The 14,792-nt window shown below is 46.0% G+C and overlaps 1 protein-coding gene across 1 annotated transcript in view; it reads right to left on the bottom strand.

The window, feature by feature from the left end:
- NCOR1 (nuclear receptor corepressor 1) overlaps positions 1 to 14,792 on the bottom strand; it is a 154,224-nt gene that overhangs the window by 112,865 nt on the left and 26,567 nt on the right. The window contains 4 exon segments of the mRNA XM_048518672.1: positions 1,205 to 1,261; positions 8,437 to 8,550; positions 10,980 to 11,162; positions 13,406 to 13,601. Coding sequence (XP_048374629.1) covers positions 1,205 to 1,261; positions 8,437 to 8,550; positions 10,980 to 11,162; positions 13,406 to 13,601 — 550 coding nt within the window.

Genomic DNA, 14,792 nt, shown 5'->3' with positions numbered 1-14,792 from the left:
GACTGGCAGGGCTCTGTTGGATCTTTCCCAGCCCGTCTATTTGTTGGCAATGCTCGGGAGTGAGACGGGGACCTTTGGCCTACAAAGGAGACAATTCTACCACAGCACTTGCGCCACATTTCCAAAAAACCTGCACACTGTGTACAAAATTAAAGGTTAAAATAAATTTGCTAAAAAGAGAATCCAAACAAAACAATCATTATAAAAAACACGGTAGGAACGTTAATGCTCAGTGCCCAAATCCAAACTGTTAAACAGCCAAGGGAAATGAAACGTTACAACCAGTGTCTGTGTTTGGGATCGAGTGAGCCTCCTTGGGGAGCTAGTCTACAACAGCAGCGGATCCTGCTGAGGAACCCAGATTTCAGCATGACAAGATCTAACTTCAAGGAAGAGCTTCATATTTAGGGCTTCTGATAACAGTGGCACTTGTGGGAACAGGCTAGTCCCTCAGATTTCAGGTTATTAAGAAATATTTGTATTTATTAAGAAATACACATGTTCTGTCTTTTCTTCCAAGCAAATAACCACATGGTTAGCAAATAACCAACACAATTATCACAAACCAAACCATCAAAAAAGCATGAAAGTCAAGGAAGAAGAACAGCTGGATTTATATCCCCCCTTTCCTGTAAGGAGATTCAAAGGGGCTTACAAACTCATTTCCCTTCCCCCCCCCCACAACAAACACTCTGTGAGGTAGGTGGGGCTGAGAGAGCTCTGAAGAACTGTGACTAGCCCAAGGTCACCCAGCTGGCGTGTTTTGGAGTGCACAGGCTAATCTGAATTCCCCAGATAAGCCTCTACAGCTCAAGCGGCAGAGCGGGGAATCAAACCCCGTTCTTCCAGATTAGAGTACACCTGCTGTATGCCACTGCTGCTCCGTACGGAACTGCTGAAGTAGACCTAAGATCCCCCTACTCAAGTCAGTAGGCTTAGTGGTCTATCATGTGCCTGCCAAAGCTTCCAAACATTCAAAGGCAGCCCCACATAGAAATAGTCCGGTCTACCTGCAAGCACGGCAGCTTTTCTCTTAAAAAGCAATGGCCAGAGGTGACTTATATGAAGTCAGCAGAACCAAGACACACTGACCCGGGGAGGGGGGGGGGAGGAAATACACAGATTCTGCGTTGCCCCTTAAAAGGAAGATCTACAGCCAGCTAAGAGGGAAAAACACCAAGAAGACTGTCACAGGGCTGCTTACCAGTTCAACTTTGGGACCGAGGCCTTCAAAGATCCGATGAGCTTCCTCAGCTTTTTTCTGCAAAAGGACAAGGTAGCCAGAGAATAAACGAAATCGTCAGGGTCTGCACCCTTCCTCCTTTTTTTAAGGATCACATTTCCAAGGGGGTATTTTAAGTCATAGAGTCCCCCAGGTTCCAGCCAAGCTTACGTCTCAGGATACTCTCCCTTGGTACTAACGACGTTTACCTGTGAAATTCTCGGGAAAATCTTACACAGATCAGATCTTGAGGAGCAAAGTGGTGAAGAGACCATCAAGAGACTTCACCTAGATCAGACCAAAGGCCTGCTTTGTCTGTCTGTCTGTCTATCTATTTATTTTATTCCACTTCTAGACCGCACTACCCCCGGAGGGCTCAGGGCGGTGTACATTCACATAAAACAATAAATACAATTAAATACAAATTTGATTCACAGAGCAAGCCAACCAGACTGCCACTCGGAAAGCCCACGAGCAGGGTCACAGAGACCAAAGCCTTACAGCGACTAGGATGCAGAGATATCCTGCCTCTGAAAATGGGAGTCCCATTTAGCCATCAGGGCCAACAGCTAATAACCTTCCCCCAGAGGCTCACAAGGCACCTACAATGGTATCTTTCAAGTGCCAATCTTAACGTGAAGTTTTATGCACTCATTTTAGTATGTTATGACTCATTTTTCACCGCTAGTTTTTATGGCACACTTAAGATTAGTTTTTACTGTTGTTGCCTTTTTAAATGGTTTTGCAAGTGCTAAATCTGGAATCGTTCTTTGCATCCAGGTATCAGTTCTGGCTGTTGTGAGTTTTCCGGACTGTGTGGCCGTGGTCTGGTAGTTTTTGCTTCTAATGTTTCACCCACATCTATGGCTGGCATCTTCAGAGGCATGTCATGGGGAGATGCATTTCTCTCTGTGGCCACAGATGTCAGCCACAGATGCGGGCGAAAACGTTAGGATCAAAAACTACGAGACCATGGCCACTTAGTTCTGAAAACCCACTACAGCCAGTTGATTCTGGCTGTAAAAGCCTTTGACAACATGATACCTTTATTGTTTGGCAGTTTTTCCTGATCATGACACAGCTGGTTAGGATCTATTAACTAACAGGTTCGTTTTGCAGGCCCTGCGGAATCTTTGTAATTCTTCTATTCCCCCAACCAAATATTTCCATATTCCCAAATTTTAACATCTCTGTAAAGACTATTAAAAGAGAAGGGGAAAAATGAACTTTTTAAAAATGCTGCTTCTTTTGCACATTCGGGTGATTATTTGAGAACACGGATCTAGACCGCGCAATTTGTTTGGTTTCTAAACAGCCCCGGAGACTGAACTTTAAGCTCTCTTCTTCTGGCCAAAAACTCTCCTCCAAAAACAGCTGACCTTTCAATTCCAAAGTTATCCAAACTGACCTCACCGCCTCCTTTGACCAAGCGGCAAGGCAATCGCTCTCTTACACAAGTGTCAAAGTGCAAATGCACACACGTGTCACAAGCAAAGGGCTTGCAGATGGGATCACACCATTTTTGTTTGTTTACAACAACAAGCCTAACAGAGGGAGAAAGCTTCTAGTTCACACGGGTGTGAAAATATGTCTGAAACTGAATGCAGAAAATTTTCACATGAGTGTGAAAATATGTCTGAAACACACATGCACACGCACACACAAGCACATAGTGTATTGATGTGCTTGGCTGACACACACAGTGCAGGAATGGGAACGAATGTGCTGTCCCTGTCACGTCCCAAGCACACAGACAGGTGCATTTATTTGCATTTCCCTTCTATGAATGTCTGAGTATCCTACAGTTATGTTTCCTGTTCAGGACTACAAAGCAAGTGTTTTTTGGGTCCCTCCCCTCTGCTTCCCAAGACTGGCAAAAGCTGCATTAAGCTAGAACAGGGGTCTGCAACCTGCGGCTCTCCAGACTACAATTCCCATCAGCCCCTGCCAGCATGGTCAATTGGCCATGATGGCAGGGCTGATGGGAAATGTAGTTTATTTATTTATTTATTTATTCATTCCACTTTTATACCGCCCTCCCCCAAAGGGCTCAGGGTGGTTAACAACATAATACATACAAGTGGATAATAGAATAAAATACTAAAATTTATACAAGTTAAAATGCAGCGGTCCAAACTTATAAATGAACATCTGGAGAGCCGCAGGTTGCAGACCCCTGAGCTAGAACTTCAGCCATGGTACTTGGCAGAAAATGCACCTAACTGCCCGAACCGGGCAGAGCAGATCTTTAGCAAAGTCAGACATTTTTTCTGAACCTGCTTCCAACAGAGACATACAACAAGCCAGAAGCTTGAGTCACCTTATCAGCTTGAACATTTCAAGCCTATGACCTCCATAGTTAGGCTAAAAAGATCCAAGTGCCCTAAGATCTCTTTCAGTGCTATGTTTCTGCAGGTCAGAAGAGCTGCAGCCCCAGTGTCTGCCCTGAACCTCTCCATCCACAGGGACTCACAGACTACATCTGTCTTTTCTGTTTTCTTTTGCAGGGCATTTTGTTTTGCTAGTTTGAATGGCTGGCATTCTTGATCCACAGGTTCCTTTCAACACTTAAGCATCATTCTTGATTCACAGGTTCCTTTCAACACTTAAGCATCAACTCCCAGTGGAGTTCCAGATTGTCTTCAAGGTGTTGGTATTGACCTTTAAGGCCCTTTACGGCCTGGGGCCCTCATACCTGCGGGACCGCCTTACCCCATATGTCCTGAGTCGACCTCTCCATTCGGCAGAGGCGAATTTACTGGTGGTCCCTTGTCCCTCCATGATGCAGCTGGCCTCTACCCGGGCCAGGGCTTTTATGGCCCTGGCCCCTGCCTGGTGGAACGCTCTTCCTCCATCTGTTAGGGCCCTGCGGGACTTTGGGGAGTTCCGCAGGGCCTGTAAAACCGAGCTGTTCCACCGGGCCTTTGGTGAGGCTGGCCGCTGATTCCGCCCTTCTTTGTTGCTCTTTACAGCTCCATATGACATCTGCTGATTGAATATCGGCCAGTCCCCTCCCGGGGGGTTAATGCCGGACATCATCTACTTGTTTTAATTGTGGAAGATTACTGCTGCTAGTATTTTAATGTTTAATTTATTTATTGTTTTAATTGAAACTATTTGATGTATTTAAGTGTTTGATTGTTTTGTGACCCGCCCTGAGCCCTTCAGGGGTAGGGGGTCTATTAAATTGAATTATTATTATTATTATTATTATTATTATTATTATTATTATTATTATTATTATTATTATTATTATTATTATTATTATTATTATTATTATTATTATTATTAAAATAAATAATGCACAAGGGGGAGTGGAGCTACGTAGGCAGGGTGAGAATAGATAGAATTTTATTTTGCAGGCCAACAACTGGCACAAGGAAGCAGGAACTGATATGAAAATAAAGGCTCAGGGATTAGACACGTAGAATGGAGACATGAAAAGGGAATGGAGTGTTGTGGGGTTTCCAGGCTGTATGGCCGTGTTTTAGTAGCATTTCTTCCTGACGTTTCGTCTGCGCCTGTAGTTGGCATCTTCAGAGATCCTCTGAAGATTTCAGCCACAGATGCAGGCGAAGCATCAGGAGAAAATGCTACTAAAACACGGCCATACAGCCCGGAAAACACACAGCACCCCAGTGATTCCGGTCGTGTAAGCCTTTGACAATACATGAAAAGGGAATGTTTGAGATTAAATAGCAGGGCTGCAAAACTCAGTAATATTCCTAACCGCCCCCCGCCCACCCGCCCCCCACCTCCGCAGCCTGCCAAGTGTCTACTTTGGGGTCTCTCACTCACATACCTCTCCACTGCAACAGTTACCCAGCCCCATCCTTTGCATCTCATTATAATAATAGTTATTATAATAATTATTATAACAATTGCAACATAAGAACAGCTAAAACTGGTGGGAATATTGTCCAGAGAAAGTCTTGGAAAATGAGAAGGTCAAGATCCTGTAGGACTTCAAAAATTCAAATGAATCCAAACGAACAAACTGTTGACACATAATATACCAGAGATCACAGTGATCGAGGACAAGAAAGTGACCATCATCGTCACAGTGACAGTAGGGTCATTGAAAAAGAACATGAGAAGGTCACTAAATACCATGATTTGAAAATCGAGCTTCAGCGTCTATGGCACAAAGCAGCTGAGGCCGTCCCAGTGGTAATCGGCACGCTGGGCACCATCCCAAAAACACTAGGGCAGCACTTGAAACATCTTCAAATTGACAAAATTAACATCGGTCAGATTCAGAAGGGATCCGCATGAATACTTTGCCGATCCATTATAACTTCCTAGGCCTCTGGGTGAGGGTCAAATTGCAATGAAAGGCCAACAACCAGCTAAAAAACTGGCAGTTGTGATATCAAACATAGATGATGATAAATTATTATAACAGCTATAATAATAACCATTATAATAATTGTTAGGGCAATATAAATTAATTTATAATGCCATATGATGTGATACTAAGGAGAAATGGGTCTCTATTCTGTGCAGCTTATCATGCAAGGCCTTGATGACGAAGCAGCCAAGTTTGTCAACAAAAGAAAACTACTCAGGATAGTGAAAGCTTTAGCAAACCATTAACACCTCACAGAGGCATCTCCAAATTTGGGTGCAGGCAACACCAGCCAACGACATTCAGCATTTATGTACAGTGATGCCCACTGGGGCGAAATCTCTAAATTCTATCTGCCAGGCGGTTCTGAATTGGAAGTAAAGAAAGGGATTGTGGTTTCTCAGATGAAAAATGAAAGAAAACTGGAAGGGGAGGAAGGAAACACATGGTAAGCTTATAAAATTAGGCATGAGATACAGAGATAAGTTTTCTCTCTCTCTCACTAAAACCCAGGGCTGACCAATGGAATCGGTCAGTGTTTTGGGGGCAGACTAAAGAAAATGCATTCTGCAAAGACAAATACTCAGTATACAGCACTTGCAGCCCATGGATGTAGTGACAGTCACTGGCTTACATCACTTGTAGAGAGAGTAGGCCAGTTCGATAGACAGTCATCGCCCATGAGAACTAAATGGATGCTGCATGTTCCAAAGCACTACACTTCAATGCTGGAGGACCAACAACACTCTGCTTGTAAGCAACCAGCAAATATCCAGGCAGCTACTTGGAAACAAGATGTGGACAGCAGGGCCTCACTCAGACACATGGTTTGAAACAGTGAAAACTCTTCCTCTTCCTTGCAATCAGAAATTAGAATGAAGACAGCCTAGGAAAATGTACCCCACTCAGCTCCGCGGTGTCTGGGCTTCTGTGCCCTTCGACAGCCTCGCCTCTAGCTGCTCTGAGCCATTCACCCAGAACTGCCCTTCCCCAGTTTAAACCCACTGGACCTAATCTCAGATTCCTCAGCCAGGTACAGGATTCCTGAGTGCAGCGAAGCAGCTGGGCTTCAGACAAGGGAATGCAGGAGGTTAGCAAGACTGGCAAAGAGGATCCCTGCAACTCCCCCCCCCCCCCAAAAAAAAAATATAGGAAGGGGAGTTTCTCTTAATGCCTCGAAGAAGTAGCCACTAAGCCCCACACAGCCAGACAGGTCTGTCTCCCCCTCCTCCAGTTGAAAAGACTTCACCACTCATCAGTTCTTACACTGTATGTTCAAAACAAACAAATAAAGTCTTTTAAACAGCCTTGCTTAAAATAGAAGATGCACATGGGCAATAAATCGGATGCACGGAATGGGGCCTCAAACCAGTTCCTATTCCAGGCCAGTCTTGTAAGAGAATCACAATATTTCTTTTTTGCTTGCCTGGCCTGCGGACACCACATGGCAATAGTTTGAAACACATAAACAGTCAGATGCCAAGAACAGAAGCACAACGCTTCTCAAATTTGCCAGCTAGGTTCCCCCCCCACCCCGGGGGGAGGGAAACAGGGGGACGGACTCTTACGCAACCCAAGCAAGTTGAAAGCAGGAGACTTGACAGAAAAATAGTAATTCAAAGTTTGGCACCCTGTATAAATTCTATGAACCCCAACAGATAAGCTCATCTCGCAGACAAGGGACAAAGTAATATGTCCCTGACCGCAAGGAGTGCTGCTTAAGGGCCTGACAGCTTCCAAGATTTCACCAGTTGCTGGCCATGTGTTCTCAACAACTTCCTTCAAGGCCACAAGGAGGTGAAACTATCCTGTATCTAAACAAAAGCCTAGATCTGAAGGAACTGAAATCAGCAGCCAATGCAGAGGCGTAGCAAGGGGGGAAAGCGCCTGGTGCACTGGTGATATCCTGCCCGGAACGCCCCCCGCCACGCCCCCCGCTCCCTTGGAGCTACTGAGCCTCTGAGCCAATGCCAACTGCTGCAGGATGCAGGCATCTCATAAGAACATAAGAACTAGCCTGCTGGATCAGACCAGAATCCATCTAGTCCAGCACTCTGCTACTCGCAGTGGCCCACCAGGTGCCTTTGGGAGCTCACGTGCAGGATGTGAAAGCAAGGGCCTGCTGCTGCTCCTGCTGCTCCTGAGCACCTGGTCTGCTAAGGCATTTGCAATCTGAGATCAAGGAGGATCAAGATTGGTAGCCATAGATCGACTTCTCCATAAATCTGTCCAAGCCCTTTTTAAAGCTATCCAGGTGAGTGGCCATCACCACCTCCTGTGGCAGCATATTCCAAACACCAATCACACGTTGTGTGAAGAAGTGTTTCCTTTTATTAGTCCTAATTCTTCCCCCGAGCATTTTCAATGAATGCCCCCTGGTTCTCAGTAGAGCAAGAAGAGACCAGCTAATACAAGCCACCCCACAACATACAACACTATTAAGGTGCAGTCTAACCTGACAAGGCAGGCTGATTCCATTTATCTGGAAACTGGATTTGTTCAGGGTGGGGGTTGAGGCCTCAGCCACTCCCAACTAGGTGCCACCCAGAGTCAGGGCACTGTCTGTTGAAAGCCAAGAGCAAGTTGGTTGAGGGAAAATGCTACAAAGCAAAAAACCACGACCAACTGACACTGAAAACGGCAAGGGGGGGCCAAATGAGGCACACCCCCTAAGGTCTCTAACCAATCAATACTCCCTTCTGTTGGGCAGGCAGGTGAAGGAACACACCTGGCTCTCGGTCTACCCGGCTTGTGGCAAGCGTCAAAGCCCTAAGATGACACACATTCTGTTGTAGACACAGAGGAGAGCAAAGGGCCAATGTACACACAGCATTAAAATAGCAAGACTTTAAAAATCAAGCTTTACCCGATTCTCATCATAAATAATCTGGACAATACTGCGATGTTTCTGTTCCACAGGAGGAGGGGAGACAGGCCTCTCTGGCTCTGGGGGTTTAGCAGCTTCTTCTTCGAGTTGTTGCTAGGGAGACAAGGGGGTGGGGAGAAAAGGAGAGGAGGAAAAATCAGCCATCCATACCGTGTTACTCTTGCAGGTAACGAATCACCAGAGATAAAGCCAGTATCTGGAGCAACAGTTTGCTACGACAAGCAATTTGCAAAGCATGACCAAGCAAGATTTAAGAGTGACCCGCTGTGCCATTCACAAACAGGAACACATTTCTGGGAAGCCTAAAATATATACAATAATTCTGCATTAAGGAGGGAACTGCATTAAGAAGGGAACTTCCACTCCATAAGCTGGATCCTGTGACTGGTGTTAAGCATCCTGTATGCTAAACTGCTTGTTTTGCATAACCTATTCAGCTTCTGGTAGCTACAAAGTAAGAGCCAGGACTGCTATAGAGACCTACCCCTTGACCATTATAAATAATATACTCTCCCCTTCCCTTCTGAGGTTACCTGACTTTTCCCAATCTAAAGCCTGTTTCAGACATGTAGGAGAAGAAAGTGGCAGAGCTCTGAGGAGGAAGAAGGAACCGCACCAGTCAAAGCTACAAGTGGAAGATTTCAGTTTCGCATCTAATACTCCTTGCTAACAGAAGCCAGCATGGCAGGGAGAAATATTTCTCCCCTTGATGTGCCAGTTATCTATTGGCATTCCAAAGCATTCCAGAAGGCACTCTCCCACCCACAATCTGAAGTGGTACAGTCCATTCTATCACATCAGAGCTCGGCCATCTCGCCCTCCAACAACTTTGGAAGAAGAGTTAGCACAAAACAGGGCACAATGGAATAGGGACCGTCTGATAAGTGCTGAGCTCAGACCACGTGCAGATCAATGTATTCAAATATCTGAGGCAGGTTTAGAGAGGAGGTAATCTTCTGCAGACCTGGGGGATCCCCAGGCTAACTGAAACATGAAAAGCCCGCCCCTCCCGTCTAAAAGAAGAAGCGGTTAAATCCGGCACTAAGCCTGGAACATTGTTGTTGTGCAAACAACGTAATGCAGCATCCTCGTTGGGACTGGCTGTGGGATGGATAGAGCAAGATCTGCAGGCAGGCAGAGGGGAAAGCCCTCACTCCATGAACCAAGCAGTCACTGGTAGTGGCTCGGCAGGCAGGCAGCCAACAAAGCAAGGGGAGGGGTGTATGGCATTCCCCCCACCCCACCCCACCATGAGCCTCTTGGATCCTCATCTGAAATATACTGCACATCTGCAGAATACAATTGTGGGCAGCAGACTCCCTAGCAAACACTGCAAGGCTTAGATGCTTTCTGTATATCCAAGACATATCAACTGAAGGAAAGAACCACAAGGTACTTCAAGACTGCATATAGACCAGGGGTGTCCAACTCTGGCTCCCCAGATGTTCATAGACTACGATTCCCATCAGCCCCTGCCAGCATTGGCCATGCTGGCAGGGACTGATGGGAATCATAGTCCATGAACATCTGGGGCGTCAGAGTTCGACACCCCTGGTCTAGACCCATAGAGAAGAATCCTCCCAGGAGTCCATTGATCCAGGATAGCCAATCTCATGCTGCTACTCAGCTCACATTCTATTGCAATGCCTACACCATATATGTTGCAAACAGAAAACATATGCACTGTATGAAAATGTCTGCGGTCTGCAGGATGACAGATTTGCAGCAGGCCTTGGAGCTACGCAGCAGGCAGTGGCAAAACAGCAGAATGGATGACGGGAGAGGAGCCACAAGGCTGCGTATCTGCACACCCACTCTGCCTGCCATCAACTTCTGCACAAAAGTCTGAGCCAGATCCCCAGTCTATCCAGCTAGCATGATGTAGTGGTTAAGAGCAGGTGCACTCTAATCTGGGGAACCGGGTTTGATTCCCCGCTCTGCCACTTGAGCTGTGGAGGCTTATCTGGTGAACCAGATTAGTTTGTGCACTCCAACACATGCTAGCTGGGTAACCTTGGCCTAGTCACAGTTCTTCGGAGCTCTCTCAGCCCCATCTAACTCACAGGGTGTTGGCTAGGGGGGGTAGGGGTGGAAGGGCAAGGCGATTGTAAGCCCCTTTGAGTCTCCTTACAGGAGAGAAAGGGGAGATATAAATCCAAACTCTTTTTCTTGTTCAACCAGACTCTTTCGGTCACAAGAAGCCCTTTCCGATTTCTGCCCATCTCTTTTGCCTCAGGCCACCTGCTGAGAGCAGACCTTCACAGAGGACTTGCTCTTCAAATTCTGACACAATCCCTGGACAGTTCAGTCTTTCTCCCTTCCCCACAACAGACCCTAACTGATAGGTGTCAAACTCACGGCCCTCCAGATGTGGTGGACTACAGTTCCCATCATCCCCTGCCAGCATGATGCTGGCAGGGGATAATGGGAACTGTAATCCATAACATCTGGAGGGCCGCGAGTCTGACACCTGTGCTTAGCTGAAAGGCACACCCAGACATCCCTAGTCCACACCAACTTACTTGCTTCTTCTTCAGCTTGAGGATCTGCTGTTCTACTTTGGCGATCTCCCTGTCCACCCGATCCATGCTCTGGATCAGCTCTTCCTTCGACAGCTTGGAAGGAGAAGCGTTCTGGTCGTCTCCACACGGCTGACCTGACATGGGTGATGGCGGCCCGTCATGCTTGCCTCCAAAAGCTGAATCCTGGTATTACAAAGAGTGGGTGAGAAATTGCCAACTAAACACACCAAGCACCCGGCTGAACGTTAAGCAACTCACTGCTAATGCTAGTAAGGCTCCATGGAGCAACCTGTTGCTCATCATTCTCTCGTGCTTAACCGGCAATATGTCTTCAGGCTCTTTCTGATCTAGTCATGATGTGATTAAGAGGGCTGTTGAACTTCTGCCCTTACCAGTGGAGAATTGAGGCCAATAAACTGAGCATCCAGATCTTCCTACCACTCTACCTTCAGGCACAATCATTAGCCCTTGAGATCTTAGGGATTTATTTATTATATTGACAGAAAGCCCCTCCCCTTGTAGGCTCAGTGTGGTTCCCAACAATCGATAATATAATTTCAACAAAAATATAATTAAACAGAAGGTTCAAACTATCACAAATTTCAATAAATTAATACTAAAATCCAGATGGCAATAAATATTTAGCATTAGAATCCTATCCCCAGAACAACACGGCAGGAGGGGGAGAGATGGACCAAAAAAGAAGAAGAAAGGGAGGCCATTTGAGGGAACATCGTTGCTGCCTCAAACGTAAGCCTGGTGGAGCAGCTCCATCTTACAGGCCTTCTGGAACGGCATCAGGTCCTGCAGGGCCCGGGTCTCACCTGACAAATTGGTCCACCAGGCCCCAAAAATGCTTTGGTTCTGGTTGTGGCCAGCCAGATGTTTTTCAGGCCAGAGACCACCAGCAGATTGTTATTTAGGGTGTTGTGGGTTTTCCGGGTTGTATGGCCGTGTTCCAAGAGCATTTTCTCCTGACATTTTGCCTGCATCTGTGGCTGGCATCTTCAGAGGATCCCCTGAAGATGCCAGCCACAGATGCAGGCGAAACATCAGGAGAAAATGCTACTGGAACATGGAAAACCCACAACACCCTAGTGATTCCAGCCGTGAAAGCCTTCGACAATAAATTGTTATTTGCTGATCAACAGCAATACTTGGAAGGGAGGCCACCAAGGATAGCTCTGACATGGAAGGCAATGGCAAACCACCTCGGGTACTCACTTGCCTTGAAAACCCGCTGACAGGGTCACCGTGAATTAGCTGCCGCTTTACTGCACTTTACAGACACACCATTGGGCCGCTCATAACATTTTTCTTCTTTCCTTCCTACCTAGAAACAGGACCAGACACCTCTCATACCCTTTCAGTCTGGGCCTCTCACACTAGCTTTCTCTTTGTGTCCAAGATCAGGAAGAGGCTTGTCAGGTAGGGCTGCCAATTCCAGGTTGGGCAATGCCCTGTGATTTTGGGGGTGGGAGGCCCAGGAGCCTCACTTTCATTCCCAGGAACCTCATATCTGACCCTGAATCACCAGCATGGGGTCACAAATGCAAAGGACTCTGCCCACACCAGGAATGGCCGGAGCATTTCAGCTGCGTACCTCATTCCCATTAGCTGGAGGGACACGAATAGGACAGGGAATATAGACAGTTGCTGTTTGCTCCAGAAGCAAAGGGCCTTTACCTACATCATTACACATTAGACAGCAAGTCAATGGATTCAGCCAATTTTGCCAGCCTTTCAGTCATTACTCAGTTCAAAATGTGAGCTTTGTTAGAAAGCCATTGACCAGGGGTTTCAGCGGACTTGAAATCTTATCAACCATTGGAAGACAGAAGAGTTGAACCTATGTGTTGTGTACTAAGCTACTGAGGTGTCGGTAGTTGTGAGGGTGACATCAGCTGAGAATGTTATATTTAAGAGAGTGCATGCACAGTTCCTGCCTGCTCAGTTCCTGTATTACTGTGGAAGCTGCATAAATAAACCTTGTTTTTACCTTGTTACTTGCCTGATGATTGAGACTTAATCCTATGCAAAACATATACTTCATCAGTGATTCCCCCCTCTAAGCTATATTTGGGCGTATTCTGATAGATGCTCCAACACACCCCAATGATGTGGACGTTCCAAGGTCACAAATCCCACCCACAAGTGGACACACTGAAGTTTGATTCCCTGGCCCCATTCTGCCCTCAATAAACCATCTAGGTCAGGGGTCTGCAACCTGCGGCTCTCCAGATGTTCATGGACTACAAATCCCATCAACCAATTGGCCATGCTGGCAGAGGCTGATGGGAATTGTAGTCCATGAACATCTGGAGAGCCGCAGGTTGCAGACCCCCAATCTAGGTGCAGAGTCAACCTTCAAATAGCAAGCCACCATTGGCTTAGTTTTGTTTTTTTTTAAAAAAAGATCACTTTACCTTCTTTAGGTCTGCTGAACGTAACCCCTCTTGCAATGGGTGGACCAAGGGCAGGACTGAAGAAGCACCGACCCGCTGGAAGGGGGTATCAGAAACTTGGTCCAGACGCGGCCTTTTTGACTCCAGAGAGTCATGATCACCTTGTGACGGGCCAGGATGAAACTGTGGCTCATAGCCCGACCTCCTTTCCTGGGGCCTAAGAAATGTGACAATGAAAGTTGGACAGTGAAGAAAGATGACAGGGAGAAAATAGATTCCTTTGAAATATGGTGTTGGGAGTTGAATGCCGTAGAGCCGTAGACCATCAAAAACACAAATCAATGGGTTCTAGGTCAAATCAAGTCTGAATTCTCCCTAGAAGCTAAAACAATTAAACTTAGGCAGCTGTACTTTGGACACATTACTAGAAGACAAAGAGACGCTGAAAAAAAATAATCCTAGGAAAAGTTAAAGGCAGAAGGAAAAGAGGAAACTCAACAGGAGACTCATTCAAGGCTTTTCAGTTTGCAAGACCTGAGCAAGGTTGTTAACAGGATATTTTGGAGAACACTGATACACTGTTAATGATATCTTGTTAATGTATTGATAACATGGATTTAGTATTGATAGGCATTGATGTAGTGCTGCTGTTATTGTTACCGGTAAACTGTTAGGCTTGATGTGTTTAAGCCGACATCTGTAATTTGTTTCCTTATGTATTCTATTAGTATTTATTCTGTTTTAATGCATATTGTTTTGCTATGTTGTTAGCAGCCCTGAGCCCTACAGGTATAGGGCAGGGTATAAATCAAAATACAAATACAAACATACATTCATAGGGTCACCGTAACTTGGAAGCGACTTGCCAGCGCTTCACACACACAGACTCACACACAAGAAATGTGAGCAATAAGAGCAGAAGGCTCCTCACCCTTTCCAGTGACTGTGACAGGACCAGGACACTGGAAACACTTTTTAATGACCTCAGTTGTTGTTTCAGTGAAAATTGTTTCCAGTTTTGCTTTCAAAGTCACCATGGCAGCTGCTGTTCATGTTGGTCTGATCTTATGGGCTTATTTTGTCAAACACTTTTAAACAAACATGCAAGATGCACTCACGTGGCACGTACATAACGTGGCACTACATCTTTGCACTGTTACCTAAAACTATTTGGAGCCTATGGTATAGTTTGCGTTGCTTTTTAGGGTCTGATTTGACAGTACTATACCAATTTTTCTGTTTTATTTACCCTTTGTATTTGGAAGGAATACCACCAAGTAAGTACAGGGTTGCTACCCAGAAGCAGGCAACTCAGTTCTGAATGTCTGCTGCCCTGAAAATTCTACAGTCACCAAAAGTCGGTTGTCACTTCATGGCACTTTCCACCACCACTTGTGTTTTGTGTAAA

Source organism: Sphaerodactylus townsendi, linkage group LG16, assembly GCF_021028975.2.
Source record: "Sphaerodactylus townsendi isolate TG3544 linkage group LG16, MPM_Stown_v2.3, whole genome shotgun sequence".
In the NCBI taxonomy this organism is placed as follows: Eukaryota; Metazoa; Chordata; class Lepidosauria; order Squamata; family Sphaerodactylidae; genus Sphaerodactylus; species Sphaerodactylus townsendi.
The sequence above is the reverse complement of the archived record's forward strand: the minus strand, read 5'-3'. Positions and strand labels throughout refer to the sequence as shown.